At 38.5% G+C, this 25,971-nt stretch overlaps 1 protein-coding gene across 7 annotated transcripts in view; it reads left to right on the top strand.

The window, feature by feature from the left end:
- The window catches only part of LOC128701646 (ninein-like protein), a 100,309-nt gene that overhangs the window by 57,623 nt on the left and 16,715 nt on the right, over nucleotides 1-25,971 (top strand). For 4 of the 7 annotated variants that reach the window (XM_070101552.1, XM_070101553.1, XM_070101550.1 and 1 more), the window contains exons 8-22: nucleotides 1,033-1,173; nucleotides 1,604-1,778; nucleotides 3,521-3,637; nucleotides 5,032-5,192; nucleotides 5,787-5,980; nucleotides 6,358-6,503; nucleotides 9,501-9,587; nucleotides 11,980-12,129; nucleotides 12,682-12,786; nucleotides 13,354-13,521; nucleotides 20,304-20,428; nucleotides 21,244-21,373; nucleotides 21,467-21,592; nucleotides 24,384-24,659; nucleotides 25,494-25,595. In XM_070101552.1, the coding sequence (XP_069957653.1) occupies nucleotides 1,033-1,173; nucleotides 1,604-1,778; nucleotides 3,521-3,637; nucleotides 5,032-5,192; nucleotides 5,787-5,980; nucleotides 6,358-6,503; nucleotides 9,501-9,587; nucleotides 11,980-12,129; nucleotides 12,682-12,786; nucleotides 13,354-13,521; nucleotides 20,304-20,428; nucleotides 21,244-21,373; nucleotides 21,467-21,592; nucleotides 24,384-24,659; nucleotides 25,494-25,595 (2,203 nt within the window). The remainder of the gene's footprint in view (nucleotides 1-1,032; nucleotides 1,174-1,603; nucleotides 1,779-3,520; nucleotides 3,638-5,031; nucleotides 5,193-5,786; nucleotides 5,981-6,357; nucleotides 6,504-9,500; nucleotides 9,588-11,979; nucleotides 12,130-12,681; nucleotides 12,787-13,353; nucleotides 13,522-20,303; nucleotides 20,429-21,243; nucleotides 21,374-21,466; nucleotides 21,593-24,383; nucleotides 24,660-25,493; nucleotides 25,596-25,971) is intronic. The other 3 variants (XM_070101551.1, XM_070101554.1, XM_070101555.1) reach the window with 3 other exon arrangements.

Below are 25,971 nucleotides of genomic sequence, written 5' to 3'. Positions count from 1 at the left end.
AACTTTGTCCTTGGAGGCAAAGAGGGGAATGTATGAGAGTATAGTTTTACCAACGCTCTTATATGGGTGTGAAGCATGGGTGATGAATGTTGCAGCGAGGAGAAGGCTGGAGGCAGTGGAGATGTCATGTCTGAGGGCAATGTGTGGTGTGAATATAATGCAGAGAATTCGTAGTTTGGAAGTTAGGAGGAGGTGCGGGATTACCAAAACTGTTGTCCAGAGGGCTGAGGAAGGGTTGTTGAGGTGGTTCGGACATGTAGAGAGAATGGAGCGAAACAGAATAACTTCAAGAGTGTATCAGTCTGTAGTGGAAGGAAGGCGGGGTAGGGGTCGGCCTAGGAAGGGTTGGAGGGAGGGGGTAAAGGAGGTTTTGTGTGCGAGGGGCTTGGACTTCCAGCAGGCATGCGTGAGCGTGTTTGATAGGAGTGAATGGAGACAAATGGTTTTTAATACTTGACGTGCTGTTGGAGTGTGAGCAAAGTAACATTTATGAAGGGATTCAGGGAAACCGGCAGGCCGGACTTGAGTCCTGGAGATGGGAAGTACAGTGCCTGCACTCTGAAGGAGGGGTGTTAATGTTGCAGTTTAAAAACTGTAGTGTAAAGCACCCTTCTGGCAAGACAGTGATGGAGTGAATGATGGTGAAAGTTTTTCTTTTTCGGGCCACCCTGCCTTGGTGGGAATCGGCCAGTGTGATAATAAAATAATAAAAAATTAAAGCACCGTGTAAACAAGAAAGGAGACTTGATGTGGAGATTGAAATGACATGTAGCATCCTTGATTGAGACATTCACTGTAATTTGATTTTTTAAAAAGATCTTTAAATTTTTTGTATGTTTACTTAAAATTTTTTTGGGCAGATTCAAGATAATAATATAATAATAATAATTTTATTTTAGCATGATACATGTTTGTACAGAGGATGAGTTACATGCTGTATCTTGCAAATTAACTGCTGTAAGGGAATTCTAATAAATATCTTTGTGCTTAAATATTTTTTTCCTTTTCAAGCAATTAATTTTTTTTTTTTAGGTTATCTTTGGACTCTGCTCTTGGTGAGAGAAATAAACTTCGCCTTGATCTAAATGAAGCCAACCAGCGACTGACCTTACTGGCTCAGGAGCTCGATGAGCATAATGCTCACATGGAGGCTACCTCTCAGTATCAGATCCAGTAAGTGGGCTCTGACTTGGATTAATGTTCTTCATGAGCTTGCAGTGTTTATATTTGAAAGCCTTTTCAGCTCTAGGAAATGTTGCTAAGTAGCCCTGACCTCATGAGATGATGCCCTATTGACCCATTGATTCCATTGTGAGTCCTTGAATTACTTTGTAAGACTGTTAATCATTACACTTTTAATGGGTTTCATTATTTTTCTACATCCTATTAGATTTTTTCATCTATTCCAAGATGCTTATTTTTTCTCTCTCTCAGAGAGAGAGAGAGAGATTGAGTGGAGTATACTTTAGTAATCATGTCTTTGTTGCACTGCGGGTAAGTTTCGTAGCTATTTCAGACACCCTGCAGGCATATTTATGGCTTTTTCATTATGCTCCTCTAAGCCAGCATGCAGAAAGATGACTAAAATATCTTTTACGTGCAGAGAGTTAGAAAGACAGTACCGGGATCAGGTGAGAGAGTTACAAGAGGCAGTGACCCATGAGCGGGACTCAGCGCGGGAACAAGTATCTACTGTTGCACGGGAAATGCAAGCACAGAATACTCAGTTGCAGCAGGAAGAATTTAAATTGAAGGCAAAATTGTCTTCGCTTTATACTGTAAGTTTCTTACCAGTACTCACTTCTGTAACTGCTGTTTCAGAATGGTTCATATTTGTGCTGTCTTGTATTTACTCCACAAACCAATAGTATTAGGAATGATTTTAACTCATCCCTTGATGCCAGTAAGGGCTCTAGATATAAGGAATTGGAGCTACCAATCCCTCCTTTAGGTCATATCTGATTACTTCCTATTTCTCACATACTGTATGATTCCTAGAATTCAGCACATCCCCATGAATATAATACTTCTTCTTTCAATAAACCGGCCATGTCCCGCTGAGGCAGGGATATGGCCGGTTTGTTTCTCTTTTTAACTTTAGTAATGTATACAGAGAAGGGGTTACTAGCCCCTTGCTCCCAGGATGTTAGTTGCCTCTTACAACATGCATAGCTTATGGAGGAAGAATTCTGTTCCACTTCCCCATGGAGATAAGAGGAAACAAAGAGGAACAAGAACTAATAAGAAAATAGAAGAAAACCCAGAGGGATGTGTGTATATATGCTTGTACATGTATGAGTAGTGTGACCTAAGTGTAAGTAGAAGTACCTGAAATCCTCCACGTTTGAGACAGAAAAAAGACACCAGCAATCCAACCATCATGTAAAACAATTACAGGCTTTTGTTTTACACTCACTTAACAGGATGGTAGTACTTCCCTGAGCGGTTGCTGTCTACCAACCTACTACCTAGGTTGAATATAATACATACTACCATATTTCATTGATTTAAATGGCACTATCTGTGGAAGTGTATTATGGATTTTCAACAACATTGAATGATCACTTTTTTTTATTATCACACTAACTGCTAAGGTTCTGGATGGAGCAAGACCTCTGGATAATGTTGGGTGCTAAATAATGATCGCTGAATCAATGATCCACTGTGATATTAAAACTTTTTCCCAGTCTTCTACTGTGGTAATCTCTGACTCTCAATAAACATTACAAGCTCTTCAGAGCATTCACTCATCACATCCCATCATCCTTCACAGTACTGACTGTATTTTCCCTTCAGCAAACATAATGTCATTCTGAACAAAAAGGCACAGTAATGTGACTGGAACAATACTTTTACTGGTGCAATACACAAGTAAGCTGTTAAAGGTCCAAATCAGACCGAAACCTCATTCTAAGTTTCTTTTTCCTATATGTAGGTTATTTGTGTATAATATCATTCTTTGAATTATCATGTAGCAATGGATGTTACATATTACATGCAGGAGGATCCCATGTATACAGCACGAAAATGGTGTTTCACGTTTTCATTGGTTTTCAGTTGAGCCATTGTTCATTATTGTTCATTTTCCACTTTTCTGCCACTTTTTCTGTTTTCATACAACAGTTCATTGAGGAAAGGGCAACCAGCACCATATTTTAAGGTAAGTATTGTATGTACTGTGTATTTATTTTATCTGTTTTTTTTTTATTCCCAGCTGTGTTGAAAACTTAATACATACATGATGGTGTAAACACGTTATCAGTCATTTTAGGCGCATTCAATAATGAAAAATATGATCTTTTTTCACCTGTCGGCAATTTTTGCTTACTGTGCGGGATCATGAATTTAAGAGCCATATAAATGAACATGTATCACCCATTGCTACATGATAATGATGGTATAGTTATTTCACCTCTCATACTTCCCTGAAATTTTACTGTGTCTGTAAAAGAAAATTTTCAACATTATCCAATATTTTTCATAATATCATTGGATGAAGTAATTTATTCTGTCATTTAAGGACATAAAACGCTTAGAGGCTGAAAACTTTGAGCTGAGTGAGAAGTTGCGAGAGGCAGAGCGGCAGTTGTCTCAGATGGAAAAACAAGTGGCAGATATGCAGACTCTGAAGAACAAGGTAAGTCAGGTGCAGTTTAAGTGAGGAAACATCAGTATTTCATGATCAGTATTGTATATATTGTGTATTCAGTATTGTATACTCAATTCTTTGTGTATTGTATATTCAATGTTATATGTACAGCCTCTCCTCACTTAGCGACGTACTCATTTACTGATGCCTCAGACTTATGACAGGCTCTCTGACCAGTATTTATACATAAATAATGTATATTAGAGCTGATTTCCTCTATTCTGCTTATTTTAATGTACAGTATACTACTGCATAAACATTTAAAAATATTCCAGAAATGTTATAAATAGTGCAAAGGTGACATTAAAACAGTGTCACAGGTGGTTGACACAAACTCACTACCAGTATAGTATGCTCCTCACTTAGCGACGAATTCATTTAATGATGTGGTCTTAGGAACGGAACTGCATCGTTAAGTGAGGAGAGGCTGTATTGTATATTCAACATTGTATGTTTTTTTGTTTTTTTTTATATGTCGACTATCTCCCACCAAGGCAGGGTGCCCAAAAAAGAAAAAAACACTTTTACCATCATTCAACACTTTCACCATTATTCACACATAATCACTGTCTTTTGCAGAGGGGCTCAGATACGACAGTTTAGGTGTCACTCCAAATAGCCAATATCCCAAACTCCTCCTTTAAAGTTCAGGCATTGTACTTCCTATCTCCAGGACTCAAGTCCTGGAGGTGGAAAGTACAAGGAAAGAAAAAAAAAGCTCGGTTTTTCTTTTCAGGTCACCCTGCCTTGGTGGGATATGGCCAGTGGGTTAAAAAAAATTATTTTATTAATACTTATGTATTTTTCCCATTTTTCTTAAAGCCCATAGTTATGTGGAGCAGTTTTGGCTGTGGAATTATACAGTAATAGGAAAACTAAAGGAAAGAAAGGAAAAGGTTTTCCAGATATGTTCCTTGGTTAAAGTAATAAATTTAGGAATAAAGCAGTATTTTCTACCATTGGAAAACACAAGTTACAAACACAGATCCAGATAAAGACTGGAGACAGATTAAGTAAATTATGCCAACTGATTAGAAAATGGAGACAATTCTTAAGTACTGTTCTGTGCTGTGAGCATATTGCAGTTTGTTATATTGTCAACAATATACAGTGGCACCACGGGATACGAACAGCTTAAAACTCTAACATTAATGTAAGGACATTTATGTAAGTGCTTTTGTAAGTGTATTTTTGGGAGTCTGAAACTGATTAATCTGACTTACGTTATTCCTTATGGGAACAAATTCATTTGGTATCGGCACTCAAACAGGCTTCTAGAATGAAAAAAATTCGTGTCCCAAGGTACCACTGTATTCATAATTTGCCATCAGTAATGCTAGAGTGATTTTATAAAATGAAGTAAAATTTCCAAAACCATGCAGGTTGCAGAGTACGAGTCCATGAGTCCGAGGGAAGAAGAATACCGTCAACTTTTGGATCGGCTAGAGCGGGTCACTGCAGAGAATCAGCATTTACGAGACAACAATGATGAATTGTTGTCGCAGATTGACTCCTTCCCCATGCGCCAAAACATGAGGAACAGGTATGTACGAGAGAACGTATGTGCTGTACTTGTGTACTGTATGCCTGTGTATGTCAAATTCATTCAAAAATATTTTATTTCCTACTTTATTTGATATAGTACTGCTGAAAACAGAAGCTTATTGTGATTCTGTTTGTCTTGAGAAAATATTGTCTGTACTGCCATATATATTTTTAAGAAGCTACTGAAGTCATTGCTAAATGTGAAAAGATGAAATACTTCTGTTTCTTCTTTTTCAGGTCACCCTACATTGGTGGGAGACAGCCATTGTGTTAATAAATGTATTAGTGTTTTTTTTAACACATTGGCTGTTTCCCACCGAGGCAGGTTGACTCAGAAAGAAAGAAAAAAAAAAAACTTTCATCATTCAACACTTTCACCATCACTCATACATAATCACTGTCTTTGCAGAGGTGCTCAGATATGACAGCTGAGATGTCCCTCCAAACTACCAATATCCCAAACCCCTCCTTTAAAGTGTTATTAGTGTTTAAAGTGTGTTAGTGTTATTAGCATTAATTAAATATAATGCAAGCTTTAATGGCATTACTTGTTCTTTATTTGGAATCTGAGCATGTGTGTTTGACTTAACAGTGATAAGGAGAGCAGCTTGGATGGTTCCTGCCTTGGGGATTATGTAGATCAACCTATGGGTCTTCTGGCACCAGTGAAGCGTAGGGGATCAAACAGTGGCTCTGGAGATGATAGCTGTGAGGAAGAGAGTCCACGAGGCAGCAAAGTACGGCGTTGTAGTAAAGGACTCAATGTACACTATGTTGATGTTGGATGTAAGTTGAAGAGTTTGATTGTTTTGTTTTAGTAAGAGCATTATATATTAATATAAAGTAATAGTGTACACTGTAAGAGTAAAGAGATGAAGTGGGCTGGACAATGACACAGGTGGATAAAATGTAAATATGACATAGCTAATTCACATCACTTGTCATGTATTAAAAAGGTGAGCCTAAGAGCCAGAACTCCCCCTTTCCCTCGTTCCTTCTTTCCACTCATTGCAACCTCTTAAATATGTAATTTTGCATGTTTATTGTTCATATAGTTGATTTATTTAAAAGTTCTTGAAGTGTATTTATTCCAGCATATGTTCAAGATTCTTTGATTTTTTTTTTGATAAGTTTAGTTATTTCAACTAAACCTGAATTTTCAGCATATGATGAATCCTTCTTTGACTCAAGCATGAGTAGTCTCTTGAAAAGCTCCCCAGCACCGTCCACACAACCGCTCAACTCATCCCAACCTGCATCACTGGAGGAGCTGATTGTCAAGGTTCCTCGGAGAAGCTCTGGCGACAGTGTCAGTAACTTTGTTTGTAGGCAAATTTGAAATACCTGATTAAACATGAGTTAGAGTTCAGTATATCTCATATAAACTTGATTACATTGTCTGATGATGTGTAGAGAATACTAGAGATTATAACTATTCTAGGATTAGATGAAGTTATTTCTACTAAAATGCTTTTATAAGTCTGTTAAAGAAGATACGGCATGCTATCAAAAAATTCTTCCACTACAGCGAAAAATAATATGTAGGGTTACTAATCAGCTAGTTGATGGTTCTTTGTATCATTACCAATGTGACCCAGTTTCTAAGCATCCTTCTATCCATTTTAACATTTACAGATTCTTTTAATTCCCCAGGCACTATGATTCCTGTGTGTTTACTTTAATGTAAAAATAATAATAATTTGAGTATGATAACATTTATGAAAGAATTTGCAGAAAACTAGTGAGCCTGACTTGAGTCCTGGAGGTGGGAGGGGCAGTGCTTGCACTCTGATGGAGGGGTGGGAATGTTGCAGCTTGGTGGGGCATCTGAATTGCCATGTCAGCACACTTCTGGCATGACAGCAGTTGAGTGAATGATAGTGAATGTGCTTCTTTTTTTGCAGGTCATACTGCCTTGGTAGTAAATGGCCAGTAAAGTAAATAATAATAACTAGTAATAATAATAAAAAGTGATTGTAAAAACCTTAGGAGAATAAGTTTACTGTGTATACCAGGTAAAGTGTATGGTAGGGTTATTATTGAAAGAATTAGAGGTAAGACAGAGAGCAGGATTGCAGAGGAGCAAGGAGGCTTTAGAATGGGTAGGGGATGTTTACATTGAAGCCTATACATGTATCTTCTTTCAACAAACTGGCAGTATCCCAGCGAAGCAGGGTGGCCCAAAAAGAAAAACAAAAGTTTTGAAGCATATATGTGAACAATGTTTAGATAAAGGTAGGGAAGTTTTCATTGCATTTATGGGTTTAGAAAAGGCATATGATAGAGTGGATAGGGGAGCAATGTGGCAGATGTTGCAAGTGTATGGAATAGTAGAGCTTTTATGAGGATAGTGGGGTCTGGTTAGGGTGTGTAGGAGAGAGGGAGATTACTTCCCAGTAAAAGTAGGTCTTAGACAGGATGTGTAATGTCACCATGGATGTTAAACATATTTATAGATGGGGTTGTAAAAGAAGTAAATGCTAGGGTGTTGGGGAGAGGGTGGGATTAAATTATGGGGAATCAAATACAAAATGGGAATGGACAGTTACTTTTTGCTGATGATACTGTGCTTATGGGAGATTCTAAAGAAAAATTGCAAAGGTTAGTGGACGAGTTTGGGAGGGTGTGTAAAGGTAGAAAGTTGAAAGTGAACATAGATAAGAGTAAGGTGATGAGGGTATCAAACGATTTAGATAAAGAAAAATTGGATATCACATTGGAGGGAGGGAGTATGGAAGCAGTAAATGTTTTCAGATAATTGGGAGTTGACTTGTCAGAGGATGGGTTTATGAAGGATGAGGTTAACCATAGAATTGATGAAGGAAAAAAGGTGAGTGGTGCGTTGAGGTATCTGTAGAGACAAACAACATTATCCACGGAGGCAAAGAAGGGAATGTATGAGAGCATATTGGTACCAACACTCTTATATGGGTGTGAAGCATGGGTTGTAAATGCTGCAGTGGGGAGGCATCTGGAGGCAGTGGAGATGTCGTGTCTAAGGGCAGTGTGTGGTGTAAATATTATGCAGAGAATTCGTAGTGTGGAAATTAGGAGGAGGTGTAGAGTTACTAAAAGTATTAGTCAGAGAGCTGAAGAGGGGTTGTTGAGGTGGTTTGGTCATTTAGAGAGAATGGAACAAAGTATAATGACTTGGAGAGCGCATAAATCTGTAGGGGAGGGAGGGCGTGGTAGGGGTTGTCCCCGAAAAGGTTGGAGGGAGGAGATAAAGAAGGTTTTGTGGGCGAGGGGCTTGGACTTCCATCAAGTGTGCGTGAGCGTGTTAGATAGGAGTGAATGGAGATGAATGGTTTTTGGGACCTGACGTGCTGTTGGAGTGTGAGCAGGGTAATATTTTGTAAAGGGATTCACGGAAACCGGTTAGCCAGACTTGAGTCCTGGAAATGGGAAGTACAATGCCTGCACTTTAAAGGAGGGGTTTGGGATATTGGCTGTTTCGAGAGACATCTAAACTGTCGTATCAGACTGCTTCTGCAAAGACAGTGATTATGTATGAATGATGGTGAAAGTGCTGAATGATGAAAGTTTTTTGTTTTTCTTATTGGGTCACTCTGCCTCAGTGGGAAATGGCTGACATGTTAAAATAAAAAATAATAGTAATTGCTGAAGAGGAGTTGTTGAGATGATTTGGGCATTTTAGAAAGGCTGGAGCAGAATAGGATGACCAGGACTATGTATAAATTGGATGGTAGGTAATGGGTAGGGGTCATTCCAGGATGGTTGGAGGGAGGAAAAAAAAGCAGGCTTCGAGTGCTAGAGATTTGAGCATTCAGCAGACCTTTGTGAGCTTGTTAGAGTAGATTGAGCACATATAAGTGGTTTTTATGGCTTTATTCACTGTAGGAGTGTGAGCAAGGTAACATTTATGAGGGAATTTAGGGAAAGGAGTTAGCCACCTTTGAGTCCTGGAGTTGGCAAGTACAGTGCCTGTACTCTGAAGCAGGAGTGCCATTTGAATTGCAATGTTCTGTTCTGCTGTAGATTCACCAGTACTGCCGGCCCGGGTCTTTTCCAGTTGGTGACCCGAGCTTGGCTCCCAGGAATAGGAGTGTCTTGAAGGACATGCCAGCTGCACAGCAGCTGGCAATGTAAGGAAGGCTGTTGAGCTGCACAGCAGCAGGCAGTGTCAGGAAGGGCTGAGAAAGCAGCAATTACAAGGTCCCGTGGAGATGTCTGCACTCAGAGCTAGGCAATGAATGAACGATGGTTTACTTTATTAGGGTTACCATACCTTGGTTGGAGATGGCTGGTGTGATTAAAAAAAAAAAGCATTTGCATTGTTTTTCAGGATGCTGGTGATTCTACTGTCATTAAAGATTCGTTTTGTTTGGGCATCAAGAGTGCATCGCAGTTAGTCAACAAAGAACTGAAGCAGGTAAAGTATTGTTTTATTCAACTTTTGTATCTGTTTAAGTAAGTTGGACACTTAGTGATATACTTTATTATTGTAAAGATATTATATACGCTTTACCTAATGTCCTTTTTTTTTTTATGAACCTTGCCTAAGCTAACCTAAATATTCATTTAGAATGTTGCTCAGTGCTGATGGCCCCGTTCAAAGCAGGAGAAATATCAGAGCTGGAACAAATACAGAGATCGTTTACGGCTCACATTGAGCCAGTAAGGCACTTAAATTACTGGGAACGTCTTCAAGTCTTGAACATGTACTCATTGGAATGGAGGAGAGAAAGATACATGATAATATATACAATGGACCCTCGACCAACGGCATTAATCCATTCCAGAGAGCTAGCCGTTAGTCAAATTTGCCGTTGGTTGAATTAATTTTCCCCATAAGAGATAATGGAAATCCAATTAATCCATTCCAGACAGCCAAAAGTATTAGAAATATAATTTTTTCTACATGAAATATACATTTCCCTACACAGAAAACAATTAGACATGCACAATACATACATAAATAAATACTAAAATGACACTTACCTTTATTGAAGAGTATTGTTGAGTGATGAGACACTGTTTTTCTTGAACACTCTGGGATTTTCAGAGTGATACATGAGTAAAGGCTTCACTTTGCAATCCCCACTAGCATTACAACAAAACAAGAAAGTTATCCTGTCTTTCATAGGCTTGTGTCCTGGTAGTGCCTTTTCCTTCTGAGTAATGTAGGTCCTGTTTGGTATTTTCTTCCAGAACAGGCCTGTTTTGTCGCAATTGAACACTGGTTGGGGTTGGAATTTTTCAGCTTTGCCATGCCTTATCACACTGTGTATGCCACTACATTTCTTAAATCTCTCAAACCAACCTTTTCTGGCCTTAAATTCACCAATATGAACACTAGTTCCAGGCATTTTTTCCTGTTCACCTGGGTGTTAGTCGGCTGGTGTGGGTCGCATCCTGGGGACAAGATTAAGGACCCCAAAGGAAATAATTTAGACAGTCCTCGATGACGCACTGACTTTCTTGGGTTATCCTGGGTGGCTAACCCTCTGGGGTTAATTCTTTCTCGGTATTCTCGATAAGCCACACCAACAATAGTGTTTCCACATGTACAGCTGACCATGGAGCAGCAGCAGCTGACGGTGGTGCAGCAACAGCTTACGGTAGTACAGAAGCAGCAGCAGCTGATGGTGTTGCAGGAACAGCTGACGGTAGTGCAGCAGCAGCAGCTGACGGTGTTGCAGCAGCAGCTGACGGTGGTGCAGCAACAGCTTACGGTAGTACAGCAGCAGCAGCAGCTGACCATGCTACGATAGTATTTCGAGAGTATTTCTCACCCTTTTTAGCACTAGAAGCTTTCTTGGGGCCCATGGTGGCTTATTTAGCAGTTACAAGCACTAAAAACACTGGAATAATACAAAATATATTGCAGGTGCACTCGGAATTGACTGCAACGGCATGTAAATATTGACACACTGGCTATACACGGAGTCTTGGAGTGGCTGGGCCCACTTAGCCCGCATGCCGTTAGATGAATTTTTCTTCGTTAGTAGAGCCAATTTTTTGACGTCAAAGAGCGTTGTTAGACGAATTTGCTGTTACTTGATGCTACCGTTGGGTGGGGGTCCACTGTACCTGGAAAGCACTCGAGGGCCTGGTCTTAAATCTGCACACTGCCATAACAACATACTGGAGTGAGAGATATGGGGGAAAGTGCAAAATAAACCCAGAGAGGAACAGAGAAGTTTCGGTGGGGACGATAAGGGAACACTGTATCAACATTCGGGGTCCCAGACTGTTCAAAATCTTACCAGAAGATATCAGAAACACAGCTGGAACAAGTGTAGAAGCCTTCAAGAGGAAACTGGACAAGTGTCTTCACTAGGTGCCAGATCAACCAGGCTGTGATGGATATGTGAGGCAGCAGGCCTCCAGCAGCAGCAGCCTGGATGACCAGGCAAGCACCAGATGAGCCTGGTCCATGGCTGGGCTCCGAGAGTAGTGAAACTCTTGAAACTCTTCAAAGGTATATCAAAAGGGAAACCTGGCTGTATTCTACAAAGGCAGGGTGGCCTAAAAAGAAAAAGAAAAGTTTCTCTTTTCAACTTTAGTAATGTATACAGGAGAAGGGGTTACTAACCCCTTGCTCCCGGCATTTTAGTCGCCTCTTATGACACACACGTGGCTTACGGAGGAAGAATTCTTTTCCACTTCCCCATGGAGAACCTAGTGTACTTATCAACTATTTTTAGAACTTTGTTAAAGGACAACAGATATCTTGTTAAATGTATTTTAGATGGATTTTTCCAAAGCAACAAACCAGTCAACCATATTTCGCTAATTTGTGAAACGTATTCTGTTTTCAGGTCTTCAAGCAAGTGCGTGCAAGTGTAAAAGAAGAATATAAAAAAGACAGTGAGAAATCTGAGTTACAGAAACAAGATGAAAAAAATAACAGCAAATGTGATGGAAACAACTCAGTGTTGAACAGATCTAATAAACCATCATCAAGAGAGGTATAGAAAAAAGGTTTTGCTGAAATTTAATATATTGCAGTATTTTAGTGTTAAGTTTTTTAGATATTACATTCTTTCTATTTCTCAGTTGTGTGCAGGATTACCATAAAATTTGTTTGAGTTAGTGTTTTTTGTTAAACCAAGTGTTTGGCTTATCATTTGCTGTTAGTGTATTTGCCATACTCTTGCTATAATTTAGTAGCAGTAAACCTCATTATCAAGTATTTTTTTGTTTCTGCTTTATTTCTTCAACACTAAGTATTTCATTCTGTATTTATTTATGTAATAGAGTAGAAAGTTGACCAAGACTTAGACTCTCAACTGCTATAGAATGAGAGTTAGTCTCAATTACAAAAGGAATAAGAAAGGCTTTAGAAAATAAACCAAGTATGAGTAAGTGTCTTCCTTTTTTTTTTTTTTTTTTGTGCCAGGTTTTATTGTAATTTTTTTTAAGACTGTTAGTGCAACAAAAGCCATTTCAGTATAGGCTGAAATTATCTTCAGTTTTAAAATTCATCTTTGGTTTATATGTTAACTGAAAATACTTTCCAGGAATTAGAAGCTGAATTAATCCAGTTACGAGAAGAGAAGAACAGGTTGGCCAGACAATTAGCAATGCAGAGAGGTGAATTTGCACATCAGTCAGTAAAGAAAGAGGTAAATAAACTGATCTACACTCTTCTGGCAAGACAGTGATAATTTGAATTATGGTGAAGGGATTTCTTTTTTTGGGTCACCCTACCTCGGTGGGAGATGGCCAGTGTGTTAAAAAATGAAATTATGTAAGTTCCAAATTTTTTTTTTTTTTTTTTTTTTTTTTTTTTTTTTTTTTCAACAAGTCGGTCGTCCCCCACCGAATTTATACTGCATCCTGAGAAGTGTGCTTAAGGATGAACATTATGTGATATTGTATGATATTATATGACATAGGATATGATATTGCATTTCATGATAAGGTTGGGGATGTTGCAGTCAGAGGGTTATCTGTTTGTGATGTCATTGCACTTCTGGCAAGATGGTGATTGAATGAATGATAGTGAATGTGTTTTCTTCTTTGGCTCACCCTGTCTTGCCAGGAGACAAAGTTGTTTATGCTTATTTTAGTGTTCAGTTGGTCTGATGCTGATAGGTTTAACATTTTCCATGAAAATAATAATTTGCAGTCTTAGTTGCTTAGAATTCTGTATTGTATCTATACCTAATGGCTAATTTCTCTGTCATTAGTTTGAGTGTGAAATGACTTTGCATCAGTGTTCCGAGGTGCGAGAACCACTAGAGGAGACAACAGCACGACTCGACAGCCCTCCTCCTGATAATGGACGCACAAATTTTCCCCTCGTTTCTACGCCAGTCAAGTCTTCCCATTCAGCTCCTGTCAGCTTGAGAGAAAAGGTTTGTGATGAAATGTTTTTTTCTTTTATTAGTATGATTAATAATTTTGCTTTTTCCCTAAGAACTGTTATTTAACTAATAGTAATCAAAAACCCATCTTTATTTAGTATGAATTACAGTGGTCCCTCATTTTTCGTAATTAATCCGTTCCTGGAGCTGTTACTATAAACGAAATTTACGATTTACGAATCAATTTTCCCCATAAGAAATAATGTAAATACAATTAATCCTTTCCTGACACCCAGAAGTATTAAAACAAAAAAATTTTTAACATGAAATATGCATGTAGTACATAAACAATACAATGGGAAATGATGAATGAAACATTAACAGCATAACACTTACCTTTATTGGAGATTCTTCTTAGTGTATGGGAGACTGGAGGAGGAGAGAGAGTGGATTGTTTATAGTTTGGAAGGGGAATCCCCTTCCAGCAACATCTCAGGTACCAATTGCTTCTCTAGGGTTGCTTGTCTTCTCTGTTTCTTAATGCCACTAGGACCACCTTGAGAGTCACTGGAGTCCTGTCTCACAAAATAACTGTGGAGAGAGCTCTGTTTCTGGCGTCTCTTTAATACTTCCCTAAAATGGCCCAAGACTTTGTCACTGTACATGTTTCCAACCTGGCTTGCAACAACCTTGTTAGGGTGATGTTTCTCCATAAAGCTTTCCATCTTACCCCACAGTGAAAATCTCTTTCATTTCTGAAGAAGGCACCTTCTTCCATCTCTCTTCCTCCTCCTCTGCAGCAAGATTCTGAGCTGCGATGTGTTGCTCTTCCTGCTGAAGCTCTTGCAGCTCCTCAGTGGTGAGCTCTTCATTGTGGTCTTCCACCAATTCTTCCACATCTTCCAAACTCACATCCAACCCCATGGAACTCCCCAGTGCCACAATTGATTTTACAACAGACATAGGCTCATTAGGGTCAGTCCCAAACCCTTCAAAATCCCTCTTGTCGACACAATCTGGCCACAGTTTTCTCCAGGCAGAGTTCAAAGTCCCGGTAGTCACTCCCTCCCAAGCCATACCTATAAGGGTTATGCAGTGGAGGATGCTGAAGTGTTCTCTCCAAAATTCTCTTAGGGTCAAGTGAGTGTGTGTGGTCACAGTCAAGCATCTGTGAAACATGGCTTTTGTGTAGAGTTTTTTAAAGTTTGCAATGACCTGCTGGTCCATGGGCTGGAGGAGAGGAGTGGTATTCGGGGGCAAGAACTTTACTATGATGAACCCAAACTCCTCGAAAATTAGGTCATCCAAGTTTGGAGGATGAACAGGTGCATTGTCCATTACTAACAGGCACATGAGATCCAATTTCTTTTCCAGGAGATACTCCTTCACACTAGGGCCAAACACTTCATTGAACCACTCAACGAAAATTTCCCTCGTGACCCATGCCTTACTATTAGATTTCCAAAACACACACAATTTACTCTTCATAACATTGTTTTTCCTGAACACTCTGGGATTTTCAGAATGGTACACTAGTAATGGCTTCACTTTGAAATCCCCATTTGCATTAGCACATAACATTAGCGTCAGCCTGTCTTTCATAGGCTTGTGTCCTGGCATTGCCTTTTCCTCTTGTGTAATGAAGGTCCTCTTTGGCATTTTCTTCCAAAAGAGGCCTGTTTCATCACAATTGAACACTTGTTCAGGTTTCAGTCCTTCAGCTTCTATGTACTCCTGGAATTCATGCACATATTTTTCAGCCGCCTTGTGGTCCGAACTGGCAGCTTCACCATGCCTTATTACACTGTGTATGCCAGTACGGTTCTTAAATCTCTCAAACCAGCCTTTGCTGGCCTTAAATTCACCCACATCACCACTATTTGCAGGCAATTTCTTTACCAAATCTTCATGCAACTGCCTAGCCTTTTCACAAATAATTGAAGTCATAAGAGTATCTCCTGCTAATTGTTTCTCATTTACCCACACCAATAATAACTTCTCAACCTCTTCCAGTACTGGTGATCTCATTTTTGTCAGCATAGTTACTCCCTTTGCAACAACAGCATCCTTGATTTCCTTTTTCTTGGCCACTATGGAACATAAGGTTGTGTAGGGTTTCTTATACATCCTAGACAGTTCGGCCACACTTGTACCACTTTCATACTGTTCAATGATGGTTTTCTTAAATTCAATCGTATTTCTCACCTTCTTGACCACAGGCTTGGCACTAAGAGCTTTCTTTGGAGCCATGGTAGCTTATTTAGTACTTGCAAGCACTAAGATAAATGGAATATTATGAAATATTTCGCTGGAGCACGTGAGGGGACCTTCGCTCACTGGTAAACAATGCCAGACTGGCTGCCGCCCCGGCTCACGCCGTGGGTACGCATCCCGGACGAACTACGACTCGCGAGTCAACCTATGAAAAGCGAGTCCATGTTTATTCGAAAATACCCCTATGATTGGCGAAATTTACAATTGCCGGGAACTACGAAAAGCGGGGGACCACTGTATTTTATTTTACAAAAGAATAGACATTTCCTGCTTAACATGTTACTGAACTGTCTGTGTATGTCTTCTTTCAACAAAGTGGCTGTATCCCACCAAGGCAGGGTGGTCCAAAAAGAATAACATAGCAGAAGGGGGGTCACTAGCCCCTTGCTCCCGGAATTTTAGTTGCCTCTTACGACATGCATGGCTTACGGAGTAAGAATTCTCTTCCACTTCCCCATGGAGATAATAGGACATAAACAAGAACAAGAACTAGTAAGAAAATAGAAGAAAACCCACAGGGGTGTGTGTGTATATATATATATATTCTTTCTTTCAACACACCGGCCGTATCCCACCGAGGCGGGGTGGCCCAAAAGGAAAAACGAAAGTTTCTCCTTTTACATTTAGTAATATATACAGGAGAAGAGGTTACTAGCCCCTTGCTCCCGGCATTTTAGTCGCCTCTTACAACACGCATGGCTTACGGAGGAAGAATTCTGTTCCACTTCCCCATGGAGATAAGAGGAAATAAACAAGAATAAGAACTAGAAAGAAAATAGAAGAAAACCCAGAGGGGTGTGTATATATGTGCTTGTACATGTATGTGTAGTGTGACCTAAGTGTAAGTAGAAGTAGCAAGACGTACCTGAAATCTTGCATGTTCATGAGACAGAAAAAAGGACACCAGCAATCCTACCATCATGTAAAACAATTACAGGCTTTCGTTTTACACTCACTTGGCAGGACGGTAGTACCTCCCTGGGCGGTTGCTGTCTACCAACCTACTACCTACAATATATATATATATATATATATATATATATATTTCTTTTCTTTCAACACACCGGCCGTATCCCACCGAGGCGGGGTGGCCCAAAAGGAAAAACGAAAGTTTCTCCTTTTACATTTAGTAATATATACAGGAGAAGAGGTTACTAGCCCCTTGCTCCCGGCATTTTAGTTGCCTCTTACAACACGCATGGCTTACGGAGGAAGAATTCTGTTCCACTTCCCCATGGAGATAAGAGGAAATAAACAAGAATAAGAACTAGAAAGAAAATAGAAGAAAACCCAGAGGGGTGTGTATATATGTGCTTGTACATGTATGTGTAGTGTGACGTAAGTGTAAGTAGAAGTAGCAAGACTTACCTGTAATCTTGCATATTTATGAGACAGACAAAAGACACCAGCAATCCTACCATCATGTAAAACAATTACAGGCTTTCGTTTTACACTCACTTGGCAGGACGGTAGTACCTCCCTGGGCGGTTGCTGTCTACCAACCTACTACCTACAATATATATATATATATATATATATATATATATATATATATATGTTTGTTTGTTTGTTTGTACATGTATGTGTAGTGTGACCTAAGTGTAAGTAGAAGCAGCAAGACATACCTGAAATCTTGCATGCTTATGAAACAGAAAAAAGACACCAGCAATCCTACCATCATGTAAAACAATTACAGGCTTTTGTTTTACACTCACTTGGCAGAACAGTAGTACCTCCCTGGGTGATAAAATAGTTCTTATTCCTGTAATATTTCTAATTTAGGAGACTCAACACAACCACCACCATTCAACACAACCAGCACCACCACTCAGTACAACCACCATCACTAAACACAACCACCATCTGTGGTGGTGGGTGTGAAGATCCTTGGAACATTGAGTAAATAGATGCCAAGTGACTCACCAATGCTGTTTGCAGATGGCACCACATTTGTTGCCTCTAAATTAAACAATGATGACAACCACAGCCAGCAAATTTTCACTCAACATAGAAAATGCACACCAGGCTACTACATTATATTTGGAAATGCAACATCTAATTTCATAAATCTGATAAATTATTCCAATGGAATGATGGAATAAAAGTGAATTCTCTGTTAAATAATAAAAGTGCAAGAATGGTGGGCATTCTGTGTAAGGCAGGCTGAAGTGTGCTGAGATTTCATTGAATTCTCTTCAAAGGGGAGGGAGGAAAGGAGTTTTTACCTTGATGCTTGTGAAGGGTTCTTGATTTGGGGAAATTTATCTACTTTACACTTTCTTGGATAAAACTTAATTGCCTCCCATTCCTTGTGCTCTGTTTGACACACATGGGTTTAGCACTTTGCAGTGGAAATATAGTAGTTATAATAATTGTAATGAGTTAGGTAGTGGGTTAACAGACAGCAGCAGCTCAGGGAGGTACTATTGTCCTGCCAGGTGAGTGTGAAATGGAAACCTGTAACTATTTTACATGATAGTAGGAGTGCCGGTGTCTTTTTTCTATCTCCTAAACAGGTTTCAGGTACATCTTACTTCTACTTACACTTAGGTCACACTATACATGCATACACAAGCATATATATATCTATATATATATATACATTTCTATATATATTTCTGATATTTGGGAGTTGACGTATCAGCGGATGGATTTATGAAGGATGGGGTTAATCATAGAATTGATGAGGGAAAAAAGGTGAGGGGTGCGTTGAGGTATATGTGGAGACAAAGAACGTTATCTATGGAGGCAAAGAAGGGAATGTATAAATAACAAAAAGGCACAATACCGTGACTGGAACGATACACAAATAACCCGCACATAAAAGACAGAAGCTTACGACGACGTTTCGGTCCGACTTGGACCATTGACAAAGTCGTCGTAAGCTTCTGTCTTTTATGTGCGGGTTATTTGTGTAAGGGAATGTATGAAAGTATAGCGGTACCAACACTCTTATATGGATGTGAAGCTTGGGTTGTAAATGCTGCAGCGAGGAGGCGGTTGGAGGCAGTGGAGATGTCCTGTCTAAGGGCAATGTGTGGTGTAAATATGCAGAAAATTCGGAGTGTGGAAATTAGGAGAAGGTGTGGAGTTAATAAAAGTATTAGTCAGAGGGCTGAAGAGGGTTTGTTGAAGTAGTTTGGTCATTTAGAGAGAATGGATCAAAGTAGAATGACATGGAGAGCGTATAAATCTGTAGGGGAAGGAAGGCACGGTAGGGGTCGTCCTCGAAAAGGTTGGAGAGAGGGGGTAAAGGAGGTGTTGTGGGCGATGGGTTTGGACTTCCAGCAAGCGTGCGTGAGCGTGTTAGATAGGAGCGAATGGAGACGAATGGTATTTGGGACCTGACGATCTGTTGGGGTGTGAGCAGGGTAATATTTAGTGAAGGGATTCAGGGAAACCTGTTATTTTATATAGCTGGACTTGAGTCCTGGAAATGGGAAGTGCAATGCCTGCACTCTAAAGGAGGGGTTTGGGATATTGGCAGTTTAGAGAGATATATTGTGTATTTTTATATGTATATACTTCTAAGCTGTTGTATTCTGGGCACCTCTGCAAAAACAATGATTATGTGTGAGTGAGGTGAAAGTGTTGAATGATGATGAAAGTATTTTCTTTTTGGGGATTTTCTTTCTCTTTTGGGGTCACCCTGCCTCGGTGGGAGATGGCCGACTTGTTGAAAAAAAAAAAATTGTATAGAATACTATAAAACATTCATCCAGTATGTGTTGATAGGTTCTTGTCAACTAGGAACTACATGGTCTGTAACTATTGTACAGTATGGTATTAATAACACCTGTATAATATATTTTAATATTTGCTTATATTGTATACCATAATATATTTTAATGTTTGCTTATATTGCATACCATATGTCAAACTTTTTATAGCCTAAATTCTTTTGGAATTTAAGAAACTAAAACATCTCCAATCTTGCAGCTACTTTAAACTTTCCTTTTAAAGAGTTAATGTATATACTATATTAAAAAATAATGGTGTATTTAACCCACTACATGTTGCAACATTTTTTTGCAGAAAATACCACTGTGAATTTTCATTATACAGTAGGTCCCCCGTATCCGTGGTTTCAGTTATCTGTGGTTTCGGTTATCTGTGGTTTCAGTTATCCATGGTTTCAGTTATCCGTGGTTTCAGTTATCCATGGTTTCAGTTATCCGTGGTTTCAGTTATCCGTGGTTTCAGTTATTTGTGGTTTACTGTGGCCTGAAAATAACCCTTAATTTTGCTTAATAATGGCCACCGAGCACAAAAGTAGCAATGGTAACAGTTCTTCAAAGCCTAAGAGAAGCTTCCCATCAATGAAAAAGTGCTAATTCTCTACTTGTTGTGTGTAACTTATCAATTAAACCTTATTGTAGATATGTATGTAAACAAAAAAACCTATATATAAGGTTTACTACCATCCATGGTTTTGGGTATGCACGGTACCTCTTGGAACACAACCCTGCGGATATGGGGCAACTGCTGTATCGTGTTTTATCTGTAAAGAAGTAGGGAGTTTCTTATATGCATAGCACTCATAAATTATCTATGCACAGTGTATGAGGTGTGGTGACACACAGGGTCAGTTAACGGTGGCATTAGAGGAACTAGAGATGGCTCTTCGCAGGGAGGAGCAGGAGCGATCTCAGCGCATTAGTGTTGAAACATTACTCACCAATAGGTAAGTGATTTGTTGTGTACAACTGTATCTGTAATGGTACGTATATCTTTCAAAAACTGTTTCAAGAGGACTAGGTCAAGTGAAGAATTCTTCTTCTTCCGTAAGCCATGTGTGTCATATGAGGCCACCAAAATACCAGAAACAAGGGGCTAGTAACCCCTTCTCCTGTATACATTACTAAATTTAAAAAAGAGAAACTTTCGTTTTTCTTTTTCGGTCACCCTGCCTCTGTGGGATATGGCCGGTTCATTGAAAAAAAAAAAATTAAATGTCACTTGTTTAGAGTTTTCATGACACTTTTTCTTTAACTGACTTAAGACTAGGGAGGGACTCACTTTGTTCCCAAATAACCAGTGATATTTCTCAAACTAATTCATAAAAGATAATTATGGTCCATTAATGTGTTAGTCACCAAAATACCCTGTAGGAAGTATAGCTGCCCTGACTATCAGGGATTAATTACTACTTCTTAATTTTCCTTGAAACATTTGTGCAATAATTTGCAATGTAGATTATATAGACTTTCTTTGTATAGTGTGCATTCAAAGAGGAAGAAATAAGTCAGATATAACTCATCACCTTTGGTGAGTTAGGAGAGTTTTTGACTCATCTTGAACCCTTGTCAGGTCATTTGATTATGGCCCAAGACACACCCAAACATTATCTAAATTTCCCTTTCCAAGTTGTATGTTAGTTGTGAATGGTCTAGTCACAATTTTGCGGTGAATTGTCTAGTCACAATTTTCTGGTTAATTGTCCAGTCACAATTTTGTGGCTTCAATACTTTTTCTGTACCATTCTTGGTTTGTCCTTAGGCAAGAAATAGATAGCCCTGCTGAATCTGGAGGTGGCGACTCCACTACCACAACATATCCAGGATCTACTTCAGGACCATCTACTGCTGCCAGACTAGCATTTCTAAAGTCTTCTCATGCTTCAAAAGAGGTGAGAACATTTAGTGTAATCAGTCAGAAGTCTTGGCCAAAAAAAATCTAGGCATCAATGTTTTGCTCTGATGGTGTATGTACCTTCCTTCAGGGCAGAGTACGAATGCTAGAAGAACAGTATCAGGGACTGGAAGGAAAGTTGGCTAGAGTAAGGGTAGAGGTGCTCAAGATGGTTGAAGAAAGGGGCCAGTTGGGGATGAGGACAAACCTTGAGAAGGTAGAACATTTATTGCTACTCTGCCAATAACATGAGGCTCCTATTACATGCTAAGCATAATTAATATTGACAGTTGCTGTAAAAAAGTATACTTACATAGTGCATGTTTATGAGACAGAAAAAAAGACACCAGCAATCCTACCATCATACAATTACAGGCTTCCGTTTTACACTCACTTGGCAGGACGGTAGTACCTCCCTGGGCGGTTGCTGTCTACCAACCCACTACCTAGGATACATACATACATTACTATATATATCTCAGCCAGCTGGATTCAAACCTAGGTTGTCAACCCTCCACAAGTGTAGCTAGCTACAAACCTAACAACTTTAAGCACTCTGCTATAGATGCAGCTCTGTATGGCCCTTGTAGGTTTAGTGTTTAGTTATGATTGTAATAATAATACAAATGCCACAAGATGTATGGTGGCCTGCTGGATTGCAAGGCATGTTTCTCTTAATGCCAGGCACACCATTGAGGCTCAAGCATGGTTTCCAGCTATTTCATTCCCTTCCATATGTTCTGGCCATATGAGTGACACTATACTCAATGCTTTTCACAGAAATAAGTAAAAGTAAAAACAAGTAAAAGTTTTTCCTTTGGGGCCACCCCGCCTCGGTGGGATACGGCCGGTTTGTTGAAAGAAAGATAAGCAAAGGTATATTTCAGCCAACAGGATTTAAACCTAAGTCATCACATACACGCATATATAAACATGCATGCATGTATACATACATACTGTACATATTTAAAGTATAACTAAGGTCAGTAGCACTTAGCATGGATATTTAGATTTATTACTCTATTTTATATGAATGTATACTCTAAACATATTTCCTCTTTCAGTAATAGTCTTCTTATATGTTTTTACTTACATAGGCATTCTTTTTCACTAATTTATATCAAAATGTTTTTCCCCTCTGTTATTCCTTGTTCCCTGGTAAATAGCTTACCCTACTGATAGGCTATATTTTGTAATTCTTCTGTCCATTCTCTCATTCTCTGTACAAAATGCAATTTTATGTTTTATGTTACACTTGTAATGCAACTACTTTAATACATTTACCTTATGCAACTCACCTACTTTAAATTGTTGCTTGTTATTCAAATAGTACAATGGAAAGATGTATAGTACCCATAAATACTTTATATACTGCATTATTGATCATTAATAAAAAGTGCTCCTATTTCATGACATTGTATTCCAAGTGCATTCATTCTTCTTAAACTTGCATCATACAAGAACCTTTTCCTGCATTTGTAAATTTTTTTTTTTTTTTTTTTTTCAACAAGTCGGTCGTCTCCCACCGAGGCAGGATGTGATAGGATGTGATGGGATGTGATAATTTAGGAAGAATCATGTGTATAAATCAGGGATTTGTCATTAATAAAATTTAACCCTTAAACTGTCCAAATGTAGATCTATGTTCACGTGTGTAGCTCTCCGAATGTAGATCAGTGTTTTATTTTACATGCCTTGGCACGATAGGCCTGAGTTGCCTAGAAATGAGAAAATGGGTCTGTGCACTCGGAGCGCGAAGCAAGTGAATGTAGATCTGCGTTTGGACAGTTTAAGGGTTAGAAGGCAAGTTGGTAGGAAGGATCAGGATAGATGTAATTGTAGGCAGTATCTAGCAGTGTTGGGAAAATGTCACTTGTTGTTCTGTATACATTATATGTGTGAATGGACTTTTCAAATGGTCTTTCGGCAGTTATACTTAGCACTTAATAATAGACACTACTTCCAAAACTTCAACCTAAAATCATTGCACCAGTTCACTTGCATCTTAGGGACCTGATTTCCAATTGAGATTTGATTACCAGCAGAAACTTAATTTATGTTTTCATCACAATTATGATAAAATTGTTACCTTACCTTACATCTTGTTCTAAGATTTTGTGTTACATGGTGACTCAGACATTTGCCATTCACTGCTCAGAAAACACTTTGAATTCAGCTTGTGGGATTAGTCGTGTATGCATCAATGTACCTCTCACAGACCATGGAAACAGAATTGCTGAGAGAAAGTCACATATGAGTCCCTGTTTTGCCTCAGTTTTTTTTGTACTCTTGTGTTTTCTTTTCTTGTTTAGTATTGCACTTCTTGATTTAGGCATGATTATACTATAACCTGCCTCTGTGCTGGAGGCTTAAACCATGACTTGCCTAATATTGTAAGACATCGTTCTAATGTTATGGTATTTACCTTGTGCATCATGTCTCATTTTAATTTATTTTTACATTTATGCTGTATTTTAAAACTATAGCTTACATGATTATAAAATGAAACTAAAAATTATATTGAAGATATTGTTGTGATAATAAATGTCAAATGTTGTACTGTATATAGTACTGTCTAGTAGTCATCAGTATAAGCTATAGTTTAACATAAATTGTAGCGAAGTGTTAATGTTTCTGGAAGGTTAATACCTTTTAGGTTTAGTTTGGAAATGTTTATGTAAAGACTAACAATTGTATGTACATTAAAGATTATGAGTTATATATAATACTGTAATTGCCTAACCTTGTAAAATTCTTGCCTACTGCCATACATATCAATTAGTTTATATTTTGTTTGATTGAGTTAAGTGTTTATGCTTGCCTTTAAATACTCACTAATTTGTATATGATTCAAATCTAAAAATCTTCATGTTATATTCATGAACTTTGAATTTTCACTTATTCAAAGATAAGTTTGTATCTAGCTGATTGTATAATACGTTCTTTAGTATGATTGTTACTGCAACTTTTTCATTCTTATTATAAGCTAACTTGAATGTTGTTTCTAGCAGAGGGAGGTTGAGTTTGAGAACATGAGAAAACGATGTCGCTCACTAATAGAAAAGATACAGAAAAAACGACGTGCTCTTTCACCGAAGGAGGATAATACCAAGGAAAATGAGGACAGTTGCAATAAAACTGAGCAGGAAGGAAGTATGAAGCAGCCTCAGGCCAGCGAGTTGCCTTACACCACATACTGTAACACAAATGATCCTGATAAAGACAGTGTTGATCATTCTGTTTCAGAGTTCTCTCGTGATGACTTCCAAGTTCTTGAAGAACAGGCAAGTGTTGTTCATGCTTTATCTCAATTTTTGTTTAGGCTTCCACAAATAAAAAAAAATGTATACAGTAGGCATCTGTTTACTCTTTTATTAGTAAAATTTTTAATGTACAGTATAATTTAAATTTCAATATTTTTATATTACTAAGGAAAAATGCATTACTGAATCATATAATTTACCACAACACAATCTTTCTCAGTGACAGTTTTTTTATTCTATAGTTTTCATTTCATTTTCATTTCAGGGTGCTTTACTTACTTAGAACAAACCAATTCACTCCTATCAAACACGCTCACGCATAGTCCAATACCCTTCCTGTGCACCTCAACAACCCTTCCTCAGCCCTCTGGACAATACTGTGCTAAATATTTGTAAGCCATGCATGTTGTAAGAGGTGACTTAAATGCCGGGAGCAAGGGGCTAGTAACCCCGTCTCCTGTATAAATTACTAAACGTAAAATTAAGAAAAATTTTCTTTTTTTCTTTTTTGGGTCATCCTGCCTCAGTGTGAGATGGCCAATATGTTAAAAAAATGTACACGTACTATATTTTGTGGCATATAGTGTCCTTTTTTTTCTTCATTCAAAATCTGACCCTCAAAATCACCCTGCACCCTACACGTTGAAGGTCAGGCTTTGGGGTCAAGCTTGGGATCTATGAATAATTCCATTTAACAAACTGATTAAAAAAGTATTAAACAAGGGATATTCATTAAATTTAGTGTGTGACCTGTATGCCAATGCATCTTATGTGCTGCAAAATACGACATACAAAATTTATTCATTTTATATATATTTGTTGCACAAAATATTTTTAGTTGTGTAATTTTTTTAGGTTCTTGCTCTAGAAGAAGAGATGAGCCTTGAACGTGACAGCCTGGAGAAGCAGAGAGCCACTTTGTTGGAGAAGAATAACAAACTTGAGCAAGACATGGAGGTGGGGACTAATAAGTACATTACTGACAAATATAAATTAGTTTTAGGCACCATTACACTTGATTGCTTGGTATTACAATGTTGTACATTGTTATTACCCCTTTGCAGCTCCAGAAGTGGAGCTATGCACATAATAAAAGGACCCTGTCTCACTTTTTTTGGGTTATCCTAGGTTCTACACTTATGTTGCTATGTATGATAATCTGTGCAACTGTATGTGTATACCTGAATAAACTTACTAACACATGGTACGTGCTTATTTATAAGTGGCTGCTGGGAAGAGTCTTGGCTCCTGGCCCTGCCATCTTCAATGTTTGATCATATATTTTTATTATTTCTAGTGGTTATAGCACTTAGTATCTCCTTTTGTATTCCAT

Source organism: Cherax quadricarinatus, chromosome 78, assembly GCF_038502225.1.
Source record: "Cherax quadricarinatus isolate ZL_2023a chromosome 78, ASM3850222v1, whole genome shotgun sequence".
Lineage (NCBI taxonomy): Eukaryota > Metazoa > Arthropoda > Malacostraca > Decapoda > Parastacidae > Cherax > Cherax quadricarinatus.
This window is presented reverse-complemented; position numbering and strand designations above follow the sequence as displayed.